This window comes from Betta splendens, chromosome 6, assembly GCF_900634795.4.
Source record: "Betta splendens chromosome 6, fBetSpl5.4, whole genome shotgun sequence".
Taxonomy (NCBI): Eukaryota; Metazoa; Chordata; class Actinopteri; order Anabantiformes; family Osphronemidae; genus Betta; species Betta splendens.
The window spans coordinates 5947281-5963724 of NC_040886.2; the positions used below are offsets into that span (position 1 = coordinate 5947281).

Genomic DNA, 16444 nt, shown 5'->3' on the forward strand with positions numbered 1-16444 from the left:
TTACTTACAGTAGTTTAATAAGGTCTATGAGGGCAGAAACACTATCCAGGTTCCGATGGTGTACGTGCAGCATCAGTTGCAGGGTTGTGTGTGTACACACCTGAGGCAGTCTTACCCAGAGCAGGTGTCGCACTCCACTCACTTCCAGTGCTTCCACTCCGTCTTGTGTTTTGGACCTACAGTAGTGTTTGCATCATCTCCCCGCTCATTGTTGATTTCCTGTCTCCTTTGCATTTTTCATCCCAGACAGAGCTGCCGCACACACACACACACACACACACACACACACACACACACACACACACACACACACACACACACACACACACACACACACACACACACACGGCCTGTATCTTCATCCCCCTGCAGTGTTGCTTCATGTATACTGACGTACAGGATGCTGCTGGGTCATAGAGCGATTGGTCTGCTTTACTAGTGGAGACTTTTGAGGTTTGTGTGTGAAGGTGCTGATGTGGTGGTTGGACTTGTTTAACTCACAGGGAGGTGCTAGTCTCTCTAGACGTTTGACATCACCAACTCCATGAGGGAAACGCATTGTTTTCGCCAGTATTCAGCATTAGCGCCCGCTTGTAAATGGATTGAACCCTGACACATTGCCCACAGTAAAATGGAGCAACCTGTAATTTAAGTGTCTCGTGCTCGTTTTGAACCTTGCAGCTCTCCCGCTTCTCCTCACCCCTCTGCTTTGGAGGGACGTACATGTAGCTGCTGTAGCTGCGCTCCTCTGCGCTGATTGCCTCCTTTTCCAGGGTGAGATCAGATGAATGCCCACTAATAGGTTTTCAGTTTTATTCACTGAGCCCCTAGTACGGAATTAGAGGGATTTTCCGGGGGTAATTAATTGAAGTGTCCTTTTAAAGGGGAAGTATCTTTTGTCTTGATTTAGTGAATGGAGTCATTAGTTGGAACTTCAGTGGCAGAGGAGCAGAGAGATGGAGGGCTGGTGGATCACACATCCCAGCAGAGCTACTGGAGCAGTTTTCACAATTATATATGGGGTTATCATCCCCGGAGTCAAACGGCTGCACAGGACATCATCCATAATCTCCCATATCCAAGGGAGGTGTTTGCTTTAATGTCATTTATCTCAGCATATGATATACGTATTACAGATGGAGGAAAGCAAACGGTTCACCTAGGAACCAATGCACTGACACAGATGAAGCCTGCCATTGTGTGACCTATATGCATCAGTTGGCTGCAGTAGACGTTTGATTGTACATATTTGGACCTTTTTGATTTTTCACAGCTGCCAGCTCGTGTGTGCGTGTGAGCATGTGCGTGTGGATATGACACAGAGGTGTCACTGCGGGAGACGTGAGTTGAACTGCACATGTTTCCCCCTCCCTGCAGTTACAATTTCATTCCAGACGACCTTGTCAGCTGGGAGCCGGCAGTGTCCTCTCATCACCACAGACCAGTGGCTGCTGCACTCGCTGCCCTGCGCTCAATCAGGCTCACACCTGTATTTGTACACACACTGCGCACATGCTACGTCGTCCCAGCGTCGGGAACTCAACACAAAGTTCCCATGGAATGTCAAACCTTCTTAAACTGCGATTAAAATTCAGGTCGTCAAAATCAATCTCCCTTTTTTGCTTGCTTTTAAAACCAACCTGACAAATCAGTCAGCGCTGAACTTCCAATGAACCACTCACATGTTTAGTAATAAGTGATTTATCAGGTCAAAAGAAAACCATGACTGTTTTTGGAGGTGGAGACGGTTGTGAGCGATGTTGCGTGGTGTTGGTGAGGTAGTGACATCTGAGCATCTTTTATTTTAGATCATAATGTGTCCACAACTACTTACAGCATGTGTTGAGGATAACAGCGTCAGACACGCAGAGGGATCAGAGAAGCCGTGCATGTGTTGCTCTCAGAGGTGGACGCCTCCGACACAACCAGCCCTTTCATCTGCCGCCATTTGCTTCACGTCCACCAGAGGAGGCGTGTTAAAGCTCCCTGGGAGTTACAGCACGCACACTCAAGCAGGATCAGAGTCCGAACACGTGAGTTTCCTTCACAGAACACAGTAGTAATTAAATAAAGTTGCAGACGTGGTTAAGGGGTGACAGTGAGGAACTGCATGCGTCTCCTCTGAATGCAGTCTGAGCTTCACAACAGGTTGGAGACGTCGTGCAGCTGAAGCCTCCAGGATAAACAACCTTCAAAGAACCTTAATGGAACGTGGCCTGTCAGGTTGCAGAGCTAAAGACTGTTATTGTGATTATTCAGACATTAGCGGCATCGCATTTACTTTTTGTTGTTTTGCTTTGCTTTGACTGGTTAAAAGCTTCACAGTCATTCACTCTGATTTAACTGTCTTAAGTGACAGGTTAAATAAAGGAGGAAGCAATCGTTATATTAGACAGGTCAGTGTCAGCAATTACGATGTTGTCCCTATGATTAGCACTGTTTTACAGATGTGTTTATTTCAGGCGCACTACAGTAGTTACATGTATGCTAATTCTTTAGCAGGAAATTATCAGGAACTTCAAAAGATTCTTATCTATGCATCTATTTATAAAATAAAATGATGAATTAAATATCAATTTCTGTCAATCAAAATGTTTTGGTCATTATTTATTCTGCTGCCCCAGACCCATTCTTGTGGTAAATTAAATTTTTGACTGAAGTTAAACTTTCATAGCACAGCGGCTGTTTTTTAATTTGACATATAATTATAAGTATTAGCAAAGGTGGAAGGATCAGGCACCCATGATCACTCAATTTGACCACCCTGCTCCTTCCACACATTCACTATTGTCTGTAATCTGTCTCTTAGGAGTTGACTTTACTCCTGCATGAAATCCAGTGTGAAAGGTTTGATCATTCATTCAAATAGTTCTCCAGGGTCCTGGATTTTAATGAGTTGCCTTGAGCCTTCGGTCCATATTCCTTAGTCTAGTAAAGATGAAAGTCTTACCTTGTGATTCAGCCTTGGCACAGAGGCTCACTTTCAAAGCCAAGTGTGAAACGTGGATGGAGACAGACGGAGATGTGTCGCACAGCTGGGACACGGCTCATACTCATACAGTCGTTTCCAAGCACTTTGGCCTCTCAGCCAGTGGACTGGACTCTGGCTGAGCAGCTCGGCTGCCAAGCTTCCAGATTACTGCGAAGAATTGTTGTGGGCAGTACAGTACAGTAAGTATCCACCCGCCTCCTGATGATGAAGACATTATCTGCCCCCCCACCCCCACCTGTCTCAGTGGAAATGTCCCCGGTTCCTCCCGAGTGTCTGTGGAGCTGGGCCCCACTCTCCTCCACTCTCCTCCACCTGCATGGGCGCTCAGCAGCAGGCATGGCCCGCTGTCTAATTGTGCGCTCACAGAGATGATTAATTAATCTGAACGAAATAAAAACAACATTCTTCCATTTCCATCGCACTTCAGATTAATGACCCGCTTCCTTTTTTTTTTTTTTTTTAAGTGATCCCCTTGAATGCTGGGTGGAGTGGGGTGGGGTGGGGGTGCAGTTTGCTCTGGCCCAGCATCAGACGCGTGGAGCATTTGGACATGCCTGGTGGCAGCACAGCCACGGGGTAATTAGATTTTCTTTAATGATGATGGGATCGTGTGGTGTGGCCCCTGAAGTTTGGCCTTAATCAATACACCCTAGGTTGTTATTGAGTTTGCTGATTACTGTTGCAACTGTGTACTCTGCACAGCTGAGTCAACAGCTTTGATGCATTCAGAGGATTTCACATTGCGTTTGCCCTCGGTCCTCCACCGTCTTCTGTTTTATTGGCTGCTCTCTGAACAGCTCGTCTGTCTATTCCCACTTTTGTCATCCTTTAGATTTACACTGTTTAGTCTTCTGCTGCATCTCTCATGCTACTTCATCACATGGTTGTGTTCATACTTCTGATGTGTGTGGTGGAGGATAATTAGGTTCTTCAAATAATCTTCTCTGTCTCCCTACAGTATTTCCATATTCTTGTCTATGTTTTCCCTGTTTCCTTCCTTATGTGTCTATGCATTGGAGTCATGGTCTGTTATGGGCCTCGAATCGTTACAGGGTCATTAGATGAGGTGGTTCAGCTTGATTGGGCACCAGCCTCAGGGCCCGACATTTGACTCCGCCATAGAACCTGTAGCATTCATTAGAACTGAGAGAAATGCAAATACAGCAGGGAGTGACGTCAGCTTCCACTGCTGTACTGTATGCACACACACAGCTCTGGTGCTGCAAATGACGCCAAGACGCTTAGAATTATTAGCATAGCCGGTGTTAGCCTGCAGTTTCGCGTTAGCGTGAACAGGAACAAGCTTACAAGTTAAAACAATAAACGGACTAATGACTTGAGACTTCGCTCCGAGGACTAGCGATGGAAACACTTGAGGTGAGACTGGAGGCGAGGTTGAAAAAGGCAGCATGAAGCCGAAAACACTCTCCGCTTGGCCTCTGGCGGTGCGTTGAACGTTTGTGGAGACCAGTGAGTGCAGAACTTGGAAAAGTTGTCAGGCGCCGTGTGAGCGCGTGTGTCAGACATCATTAACTTGTGTGGCTAAATTAACAGCAATCAATGTGCCCTGTGGTGTTTTTCAGCACAGCTGCTAATTTTCACTTCAGTTTTTCTGCACAGCTCCTACTAATATTAAAACCTTAGGTCATAACTGGCTATTATGATGTATAATCACAGAAATACTGTGTGATGTATATTTACGTTAAAGGCAAACTGACATGCGGCTAGGTCAGAATGAACGAACGGATGAATGAACGTGTGATGATGTAAACAAAACACAGGAACTCGGCCCTCTGCTGTGGAGCCCATTGAGAGATGAAAATAAAGGCTGATTAGAAAAGATTCGGAGCCGGTGTTAGGGAGTCGTTTCCACTCGCAGTGTCAAGTAGTCCTGATTTGGAGTGGTGCATTGTGTTTCACTGTGATGAAGGAATAACAGGCGGTGTTGCTTTAGCCATTGTCACACAGAGCGCTTTTTAGTCGTAAATACACCGCTGACTACAACCGTCCATCACGAGGCCACGGTCCTCACATTCAAAGGATGCAGCAACGATCCTCCTCCACTAACTCACCATCACTGTCATTTTCCTCCCCTGGTGACTTAATGCTGCTTTATCTAGTGACATAGTGACTGTGTTGCCTAATTATGATTGTCACTGTGTCCTCCTGTTCAATTTCTTGTCTTTTGTTTTTATCCGTGTTAGTTATTTGAATCTTCTCATTAGCAAATGTGTCGTCTGTATCTGGTGATGAAAGCAGAAGCTGTCGCCCCGTCAATCGTCTGCAGACAAGCACGGCCGTGTCAGCGCGCTTGTTTCTATAAAGCCCTCGTCTCATGCATTTTTCACTGGTCTCTCTCCGTCCCGCTCCCAGTGCGAATCTGAATGTCTGCGCTTGCTCCTTTCTCTTTGTGGATTACGTTGGATTGCATGCAACATAAATTATCTAGCTTTTGCCAATGGTCCAGCTGTGGCCCGTGCAAACACTGGCTGAGGAGATAGGAGGGAGCAGCGGCATTGTGAAGGAGGCAGGAAAGGGCAGCTGGAGTTTCACTCCATTCACTCCACTGTCAGTCCGGGGCTCATTATCTCATATTTAGCTTCTGCACAGCACAGCTCTGCAGCGGCTTTCGGCCCGCGCCGTCGTTGCATGTAGATGAACTAGTTTAGGGAAGTTTAGCTGAAACGCACAAACGGGGGAAAAACTTTCGACAAAAAAAAGGTGGTTTCGTTTTTCTGCGTGTAAATAAAGATTCATATCAGCGATGGTGATTCTGACAATGAAAAAGAGCAAAAGGTAAAATCAAGCCGCAAATCTGATCACAATGTGAAACAAATGACAAACAGAAGTGATCGTGGTTTGCAACACACGACCATTTCAAACCCTACTGAAATTATTAATTGAGGAAAACTCCCTGTTTTCCAGTTTGTTGTCTCTGGTGTACAAGTGCAAAAATACAATGAAACAGAATAAAAAATCTAAATATTCCGCACTTTATTATTAATGTAAAGCAGTTACTAGGTGATTTTTAAGGGTCGAAAATGTTTACTGTAATGGAATTTAGTACAATTTTTTGGGCACTTACTGTAAAGAAGCAGCTAAGTGTGGTGCAGACACAGACTCAGCTGCCACTGAACTGCCGACATCAGATAGGAACCTGGTCAGAGCCCAGCGGCGTCGCCCCCATACGCGGAGGGTGGCGGGTTTGCGGCGAGGAAGGCACTTAACAGGCGCCGTCGAGTGCGGGCGCTGAACGGCGTCTCCTGATTAGTTGCTGTGATGTAACGCGCTTCACGAAGCACGCGAAGGTGAACAGACGGGGGATGATCCGAGCGCCGAGGAGCAGAGTGAAGTGGCAGCATTGGGCCGTTTGAACGCGCCGCTCCGTCAGATAGCAGCTTCAAAGCCAATCAACAGTAACGAGGGCGTAAAAAACCAATGGACACCACGAGACAGGAGCCTGTTCAGTGTCTCAGTAGATGTCTGTGCAAATAGGCCATTGATTTACTCTATATATTCTTTAATCTACGTGACTCGACCTCTCATCACTGCTTTACTGCAGCTGAGACAAAGGCCCTCATCAAACACGCTACGTGACCTTTTCCTTTAACGAAGCGGTCGCTTTCTGCCCCTTCGCCTCGTTCGTCGTCTCCCTGTGCTTCTGTTGTCTCTCCGTCCTCGTGACTCTCTGTCAAAACGCCTTCTCCTGAATGTTCGCTTGTCACTCACTATCAGGCACCGCGGCCGCATGGGGACGGGCACGAGATGATTCCTCTTTGAACTCCCTTTGATCTCGTTCTCACCTGAGAATAGAACGGCTCCGTTCTCGGCCTATTTCCGCCGCTCGACGAGGTCTGATTACTATAAGCCCCGTTTCAGCTTTGGAATCATTTTCGAATGAGACTCCGGTGGCTCACACTCACAAATCAACTCTGAAGCCTCATGTACATCCCAATGCGGACAGTAGCATCGCATCACCCTTGTTCTATTCTGTGTTTGAAGTTGTTACTGCTCTGCCCTGGTTCAACTCCAGGTCACAGCTTCCCTTCGCTATCGCCCCAATTAAAAGCATATATGCAACTAATACCTAGACAGTTGTATCACACAGTGCTGATTAGCCTGACTACCATCTTTTTTCTGGTCTCCCAGTCCGAGCTGGTGTTGCCGAGCGGCACCGTGCAGGTGATAGTGAGGTAATTGTGCTCACTTCCACGCCACCATGTGACTGTCCAGTGCAGCTGAGATTGATTAAGCCCTGGCTCCTGCCAGAGGAAGACGCTGATAAGGGAGGACAATGGAGTCCATCCACACGATATTGTGTTGTGATTAAGCACAGCGGGCTTTAGGTGTTGGAGTCATACCCGTCTTTACTGTCCTATTACAGGCTGCTTGATGTTTATTATGGGAGCTGATCGATGCTGATGGCTGTGCTGCACTGGTGATGAAGGCTTATCGGTTACATGATACTCATCTGTGGGTGGAATTGTGGTATCCGATGAAGACGATAAAGACTGAAAGGGTCAGTCCGACTCTGATATCACACAGAACCTATAATATCTCCGCGGTGCGTTCAGGGGCCCTCGGTCCGCCGGCCTGATGAGAACATAACTCACTGAGATCTGTTCAGGATAACTAATTTAGTCATCGCTTTTAACACCCTAATTTTCCGCCAGTGTGTGTGTGTGTGTGTGTGTGTGTGTGTGTGTGTGTGTGTGTGTGTGTGTGTGTGTGTGTGTGTGTGTGTGTGTGTGTGTGTGTGTGTGTGTGTGTGTGTGTGTGTGTGTGTGTGTGCGTGCGTGCATGCGTGTGCGTGCGTGTATTTGTGCACCAGCTCGCTGAATCATCTGTAGCAGCGTGGCTTCAAGGTGTGAAGTGGAACAGAGTATAGGTAATGAAGGAGATGAGACTGTGTAATTATTCTGCAGTGGAAGGATTACTGGTTTACTTAACCATTAATGGTTCACCTTGAAGTGCAAATGCCAAGGGGATAAAACCCACAGCTCTCTGCCCCTCATTAGCTCCAGACGGGCTAAAGACGCTCGCTCCAAAGCTGCCGTTCTTTAACGTGGACTTTGCATATTTTCCTGTAGCCCCTTTGTGGCCTATGAGTAGTTTGGCTAATGCACTGTGGAAAAGTACCGTCTGCGCATTAAGACGGAGCATGAAAAGAGATTGATGTTTGCGAGCAACGCTACACAGCGCTGGTGTTTTGTTAAGTATGTGGGTCAGGGAAGAATCACGCGGGGGTTTCATGACAGGAGACATGAAATCCAGTCACTTGGATAATTACAGAAAACCGCAGGAAACCCAGCATAGAAATATCATCTTGTGGTTTTTTTTGCTGACTCTTATCTTTTTTGAAAATGACTACAAGCCCTGGCAGAATCAAACGGGCCCAGCGATTAGTTGTGTCACTTTGAAATGATGGCGCGTTACTGCAGCCGAGGCCTAAAGACGATCGTTATCTGCTGTTTATGGTTAAGGAAAATAAAACATGCCCACTATTCACATCAATCACTTCACATTCTGCAGACACGCACACACACACGCACACACACACGCAGACGGAACACATCCCTCTTTATCTGAGTCCATCTGTGTCCCACACACACTGTTCCATCAGAATCCATCAGAATGAGCAGCGTTCTGACGTAAACACACAGAGGAGGTACTCGTTTCTGATCCAAGGCGGAGACTCAGCTCATCGTCTCGTCCGATGGGAACGCTAACACGCTCCCCACGTGTACCAAACGCACAAATCCTTGCACTGACGCGCACATTCGTTTGCGTGGATCGGCTCGACGCGCCGCTAAATCACGGCGAGTGCATCTCATCACCGGCGAGAGACGGAGATTGAGGGTTGAGGGCGTGTCAAGGATTAGCTCCTATTTCAGCTCAGCTGCAGGAGGCAGGTTTTCCATTTTTGTTCCCATTAGCAAATAAAATACACCTGCTGTTAGAGTTGAGACGAGGGAGAAAACACATTAATAGGAAAGGCTAACTTTTAAAGCGGCTGTCTGAACACACACACACACACACACACACACACACACACACACACACACACACACACACACACACACACACACACACACACCCAGATGCAAACACAATGGATATTGAATGCAACACTGATGACCGCCCGCATCCAGGTGTCGCACTGTCGTCACTGTCTGTCGTCTTTGTCTCCTCCAGGGACCACGGTGATGACGATGACGGCGTTCGACGCCGATGACCCGGCCACGGATAACGCCGTGCTGCGCTACAACATCGTCAGGCAGTCGCCGGACAAGCCGTCCCCGAACATGTTCTACATCGACGCAGAGAAGGGCGACATCGTCACCGTCATCTCGCCCATGTTGCTGGACAGGGAGGTGGGTCCGTCCGGCACGTCTGTCTAATGCTGAACCCAGAGAACCCCCCCCCCGTTCCCGTCTAACCAGAGCGAGACAACGGGATGATTGCTTTTCCAGCGGGGTGACGAATACCAGAACATCGATTGGGCTCACTGGTGGAAGAGGAATATTAGCTGTTGTCAGACACTTAGCGCATAGTTTAATTGAGGTGATACACACACATCCGCCGAGTCTGGCGGTGTCCAACATGCCTGGCTGAAAACCTCCCATCCGGAACTGCTGGAACCGCGGCTGCTAACCACGCTGATGAGCCGCTCCCTGAGATACAGCTAACTGTTTAATAGAGGTGTAATTGATTAAAGGTACGGTGAAATGAGATGTAGCGGAGGCAGGGAGCACCGTTAGCGCCTTTTTGTGGGGCGATGGAGAGATTAGAGAGCAGGGCTGCTGGTTACTGTGGTTCCTCTTACTGGGAGAAGTGGGCTTGCGTTTTCACAGAGCCAGGACTCGTTCGAACAGTCTGATATTTAATATGCAGCCTAATGTCTTTGAAGGAACCACACAGCCAACATGTCACCTGCCTGTGGCAGTGTTTATGGATTAATAAACAATGCAACATGAGGATGTTGAGCTGAATATTTATAGCAGTCAGCAAAGATGTGTTCTACATGACTGGATGCCGCAGTCCGTGAAATCTCTTCAACAAGAAAAAAAGATGCAAAAACAAATATGCTGATTATTCTGAGCCACGACTGATCCACGTGTGCGGCCGCGGCCCGTTTTGGCATTAACATAACGGCACGTGCGTCCAGCAGAAAGCGGCGTGAGCCCGAAGCGCCGTGTAAGATTGTCTTCATGTTGTATCTACAAGTATCGGCCCTGCTCATCCACACACTGACATAATTTATTAGTGCGCTGGATTCTTCCAAAACATCCTCAGGGGTTTTAGCTGTAGTCCGACCGCAGTGCAGCATCTCAGAAGGGAGTAAAAAAACAGAAATGCCCCACAACAACGGCGGAGATGCTTCCAGAGGGGAGCCAGATGGAAGTGCAGAAGGCATACGTTTTAAACTGTCCTCCTCTAGGTCTGGAGAGATTTAGGCCCAACCACTTCAGCACATTCTCATAAATATGGCTCCAGCATGACACCCATCGATTCCATCTGCCGGCGAGAGTTTAGCGTTTTCTTTTTTTTTGTTTTTTTGAGGGCCGGGTGTCCGGCTTGATTGTGGGAGGGAAGAAAGAGAGAAGCGTTTACACAACAGAAAAAGGCGAAAGGGATGGAGAACACAAACCAGGAGGCCCTTTGTTCGGCCACTCTCCTAATTCTTCAGACGTACAGTAATTCAGGTGCAGCTCTAAGTGTGTTTGGATAGACACCTCACCTGCCCAGGGGAGGGAGAAAGCAATCTGAAGAAAATTGGAAAATCAATTTTGTCACATTGAAATCAGTTAGATTTTCCCTGTAGTGCTTTCTCTGAGGCGTAAAATCCTGTCTTGATATGCACATTTATTCCACCGCCTTGTGTTTTTCTCCTCACTTTAGTTTAGACGCATCTCTCCTCACCGTCTTATATTATTGTGACACGCGACGCTGCTGGATCAATAGCGAGCTGTAATTTTTGACATCCAATATTGCGGCAGGGACGAGGCCATTTTGATGAGTCTGAGAGTGCTCATATCTTTCACGGGGTGCAAATGGAAATTTCTTTTAATCACGGGAACAGTGAAGACTTCAGCCTGTCTCACACAAATGTCAAGCTGTTTTCTTTTTCTTGTTTTCCTGAGCTACAGTGAGACATAAATACACAGAGTGTGATTCACGGAGCCTTTGTGCACATGTAGATGAAGGTTAAATTGGATCTGAGGAGCCGGTGTTGCAACCGAGGGGTCTCGAGTCTTTAACTTAGGTTTGTGATTGGGGTCAAACAGGGAATGAATTTGACTCATAATGAGCAGGAGAACATAAAGAGTTGAACTCTGTTGCTGTTAATAATCGCCTTCCACCTCCACCGAGAAAAGAATGCAGCAGCTCGATCGACCCCGGAGGTAAAATGTTATGTTTTTGTTTGTTTGGCTGCATTTGCATTTGTTAGCGTGTGCTGTGAGCGTCATTAAGTCAGCCGTGGCATCAGCACACATCTACTCCAACAGTTACTGATGAAGCCACGATCCCCAGGATCCTTCAGGATGCTTTTATGTAACACCATGAACATTATGAACCACTGATTAGTCATAACTGCAAACACTGAACAGTCTTGGAGAAACCGCCTCACTTCCTGTTCATCTGCTCTGGAAAGAAAACCCAACCCCTGCGTTTAACCCGGCTGCTTTATCAGTCCAGCGCTGGTTTCCTGAGTCGACTGCGAGTTTATGCGCCGCCTCCCATTGTCACGGCCCCGAATGCATCCTTTTCAGACGCTCGTGAACTGCAGGAGCGGAGATGAGAATCAGAAAAGAAGCGACGAGAGCCGGGAAGATGGAGCGGCAGGCGGGGGGGCGCGCTGAATTTCCCTCACGTCCCCGAAAGGCTCCTCTGAATGTGATCAGCTTTACTGCTGCGGCTCATCTGCAGTGAGCTACGGGGAACAAACCCCATTAAACCTCTTTTAAAATCATATTTATGTGCAGGATGTTCTTAAAGCGCGGTCAGACGGTCATCTAAGCCACAATTACATATATAAATAACATCACATATAAACCTCCTCAGTGTAAAAACAGGTTGAAGGTTAGGACTTGAAATATTAACACTCAATACTCAAACACTTTCTTTTCTGCAAGATGCTGATGTTGATTTCCATAAAGGAGTTTGCAGAGAATTCAGATGTGTGTGCAACTCAAAGTTAAAGAGGTCGCTCCACGCTCCAGGTCAGTGAATGGGGCTTCACGGCTTCCTTTCACCTCTTTAGCACTAAGGGGAAATTAATTCTCAACTTCTGGAGGTATAGCAGATTAATGTGGGGGCGACCGTCCACCATCTGAATGTAGCAGCGGGACAATGCCTGGAATAAATGTACCGCAGCGACATCATGGGCTTGGACTCCACACGGAGCGCTAATAGAAGGGCCGCACGCGGACGCGCGGCTGATGACCGCGATGCGTTGGTGTGCGTTTGTGTGCGTTTGTGTGCGTTTGTGTGCGTTGGCGTGTGCGGGCGGGCCGTAACCAGACGGGACAGGCCGCTAATGGCACTGTGACTTTCTGACTCGCTAATGCTCTGTGGCCAATCTGGGAGCTGTCACCGCTGCGTACAGCCAATCGATGGGGCCGCCCGTCCGCCCCGTCTCCCTCCATGTTCTACAGAGGTGAATTACACGCAGGCAAAATGGATGCCGGCGCGCCGACGGCTGTCGGGGGATTGTGTTGTTTATATTTAAATGGACAAAGCCGAGCGCTCGGCGTATTTTCCGTAACCTTCTGTGCTGCGCGAGGGCTTGTTAAAAGATTTCTTTATTTATTCTTCCTGTCAGACGGAAAGCGCACCTTAACAGCCCGTACTGTACCACAACGCTCTTTTCCACGCCATCCTTGAAGGTGACCTTCAGGTAGAAAAGTACTGCTTAACAACCGGTGATGGGGAGGGAAATTGAGGCTCTGTCGTGTTCTGGGCCTCGTGCCTCATCCGCTCCGTGGTGCTTGAGGACAGACCCAGAGCGGCCGGCGGGGGGAGGATGACCCCTGACACCCCCCACGAGGCCACCTGGCGTGGGCTTGGCGCCGCCCTGCTGGCGGGAGGCCCGTCCTGCCTCACGGCCCGCTCGTTGGCAGGTGACCCTCGCTGACCTCCTCCACTTCCGCCGCGGTGATTGTTCCGCCACTTTTACTCGTCTGGCGGTCGGACCTGTTCATCACTTTGTTTTTGTTATTTTTGTTATATTGCGTTATTGGCCGTGTCTGTCTCCCGGCCTTTTTTTTTGTTTTTTTGTGTTTCCGTCAGCCTCGCCTCCCCTCCTCTGTCAACACTTCACTCTGGACATCCAATTACTCGCAGGTCATAGCATAGTGATTCCATTCAGAGCGGCTCCATTCAGCGCGGGCCTCAAACAGCCATTCAAATTACATCCTCGGCTGCCTTCAGAGTTGCCGCTCTGCAAAATGTTGTTTTCAAACATTTCTGGGGCCACCACCTAATCTGATCTCCCAAACATAATTGAATGTCAGTCGTCACATAAAGATGCTTTCCTCTCTTCAATTAGCGTCTCGTTTCCTCGTGTCACGGCGACAAGACGAAGCAGACAGAGAAATATTTACTCCTTCCAGGTAGAGGCCAGAGAGACTTATTATATTATGTCATTTATATGCAAATAATACAGCACAGGAAACACATTGATAAGATTTCATTACAGCAGATCTGATGCGCACTTCAGTTTATAAACTCCCTTTCATTCCGCTATTATGATCTGGAGATTGGACAGATGCGAGTCGATGCACTGGCTGCAGGGAGACGCGGGCGAGCACGGACAAAGGTACCGGCCCCGAGCGCAGATAAAGATGAGAGACGGGTGGAGGTGCAGCGCCCCCGTGTCAGAGCGCCCGCGGGCGGGACGGGCGATCGGCACCCGAGTTATGGGCCGCTTCCATAAGAGACATAAGAGACGCGGCCCGCGGGGGGAGACGGGGGAGATTCATGGAGGCAGGGGAGGCGCCGGGCGCTTTGAGCGGCGGCATTGACAACAATGAAGTTGCTTTGCAACACTGTGTTTGCCGGCAGCGAAATGTTTCCCTTCCAACCACATGTGCGGCTCCGGCGTCCTGTGGAAGCAACTCGGAGAAGTGTATATCAGCAAGTGGCCCTGTATATAGATGAAGCCCAGCCTGTGTAGTACTGTGAAATATATTCATAGGTCCTTTACCTTTCAGAAGTAGTGAATATGCGTCTGAAGTAGATAGCGTACGTATGAAGTGGCTGCTATGAATTTTTATTTAGCCGCATGCATGTGGCTGGAGGAGGCCGATGACAAACAACAGTCTACGCGTGGCGATGCCTTGTCGCTTCATAGACAGACGACTGTGACATAATAAATGATAGAAGATTATCTCGAAAGTCAAATCCTGTATAGAATCGTCTGTGAGACCCGCGAGCAGCAGCAAATCCAGTGGTGCTTCCTCCCCCCTCTCTAACAAGCGCTCCACAGTAACTGTATGGATGCAAGCTGTTCTCTCACAGCTTAGTCTGTGATCGCAGCGCGCGTCGTACTTTAGTTTAGTTTGCCCAAACTTGGCTAATTTGACCCATCAGGGCTGCGCGTGTGGTTCCGCCACATTTAATTGCCAGCTGTCAGCAGTCAGACGGGACTAAAGCCTGACTGGTGCGTGGACGCCAGCTGTTTCACCCCTTCGCTGCCTTTGTTTGGAAATCAGAAGGCAAACCTCGCTCTGGGCAGTAAGTGCCTTTTTACTGGACTTTGTTATTTAATCTGGTAGTTTACAGTTTACATCAGTTGACTTTCACATTTTGCACATTTACATATAATAGAGGTTTACAAATGAACAAAATAATGAACTGAAGGTAAACTTTTTGACCCTGGTATTTATTTAAACGTGTGCTAACTGTATAAAGTTGCCATAATTTCACCCCTGAGATTCGTGAATTTTACAACTGAGATGTACTTAATTTGTTTGCAAATTTAGAGCGTACTTCTACAAATACTACTGAAATTCTAAACTTGTGCAGTTACTCTGAACCAGCTGATGTGCAGGGTTAAGTGAGACATGAATGACTTGCATCCCTATGTAGAGTATCTATGGTTGCGCTGCATCCAGGACAACACACACATGTCACAGTTTAAGCCACTAAGGGATAAAAACACTTAAGTGCATTACAGAGAGGTCCCATTACAGAGAGTGTTACTGCAGCGTCTCCGCATGCGAGGGCCAGTAGCCAGAGTCCCTGCAGCCGCAATCAGGCCAGTGTAGCTGGTGTGAACCCAGCCACCTCGCGCTCTCCTCCCCAAAAACGCACAAGGTGGACGGCGTTGGCAGCGTCGATGAAATACAGCCCTCCTCCTCCTCCTCCTCTTCCTCCCCCGTATCTCAATCCTTCCTCTCGTCAGCATCCTCCTCATCCCTTCCCTCCCTCCTCTATCACGCCTCTGTCCAGTTGCATTAGTGAGGAAATGAGATTCCCCCTAATTAATTAGATCTCTGAGTGCTAAAGATGGAGATTACATCCCAATGAAGGTTAGAGGTGTCAATCACTTTTTTTTTTTAGGCTGAGCATTCCTTAGGATAAATTGAGCCTCATGGGCATCGCGGGTAAAAGTGTGTGTTGTTAATCTTATTTTTTTCCCCCTAGTTGCTTTAATTGAGTCTCTCACCAACAGTAGTCAATGAAAAGCCTGAGACCAGAGAGGAGAAGGTAGAATTGCATTCACCAGATGAGCAGACGGAGCGGGGATCATGGAAATAAAGAAGACGGATGAAGGTGAAAAATTGGATCATTAAGATACTAAGAGGATGGAACAACAGAGAGCGAAATGTGATCATGTGCGTGAAACAAAGAGAAACGAACGACTTTGAACTAAAATAATGTGTTTACGTGTTGTAAGAATTAGCAGCGAGTGTAGATTAGAGCGGTTTTTGAGTACGAGAGACTCGACTTGCCAGCTTTCATTATCAGAAAAAATAAAGAACTGAAATGAGGGTTTCGGTTTTGGGTCAGAGTTTTCTTTCTGCCCCCTGTGGAATGCAGTTCATCTGAATAATTTCTTTGAACAGTTACAATTTACCCATATCTGACCTCGTACTTCTTTAGAGATGTGTATTTTTGTGGCGAAAGGGAAAAAAAAAAAAAAAAAACGTCAAAATAATGGCTTTTCCTTATCAGCAAATGAAGCGGCAGCGAAGCCATCTCCTCTCTGGTGGTTTTGCAGGAGTGCGGTGGGATTTCCGCTGTGTACATTCACTAACCTGCTTGGCATCCTAGAGTGCTGTAATTACTTTTCAAACATCCATTATTTATGTCCATGTGGCACTGGGGCAGAGACACTGCAGCAACACAATCTGTTCCCGGCGTCGAGGTGGAGAAGCCCACGGACGACGGAGGAGCCGCGTCTGGCAGCCGCGCGGCGTCGCGTGGAGCGCGTGATCACGGGAT

At 47.8% G+C, this 16444-nt stretch overlaps 1 protein-coding gene across 1 annotated transcript in view; it reads left to right on the forward strand.

Moving 5' to 3' along the window:
- cdh13 (cadherin 13, H-cadherin (heart)) overlaps positions 1–16444 on the forward strand; it is a 219033-nt gene that overhangs the window by 137733 nt on the left and 64856 nt on the right. Inside the window, exon 8 of the mRNA XM_029154538.3 lies at positions 9188–9366. Within this exon, the coding sequence (XP_029010371.1) occupies positions 9188–9366 (179 nt within the window). The remainder of the gene's footprint in view (positions 1–9187; positions 9367–16444) is intronic.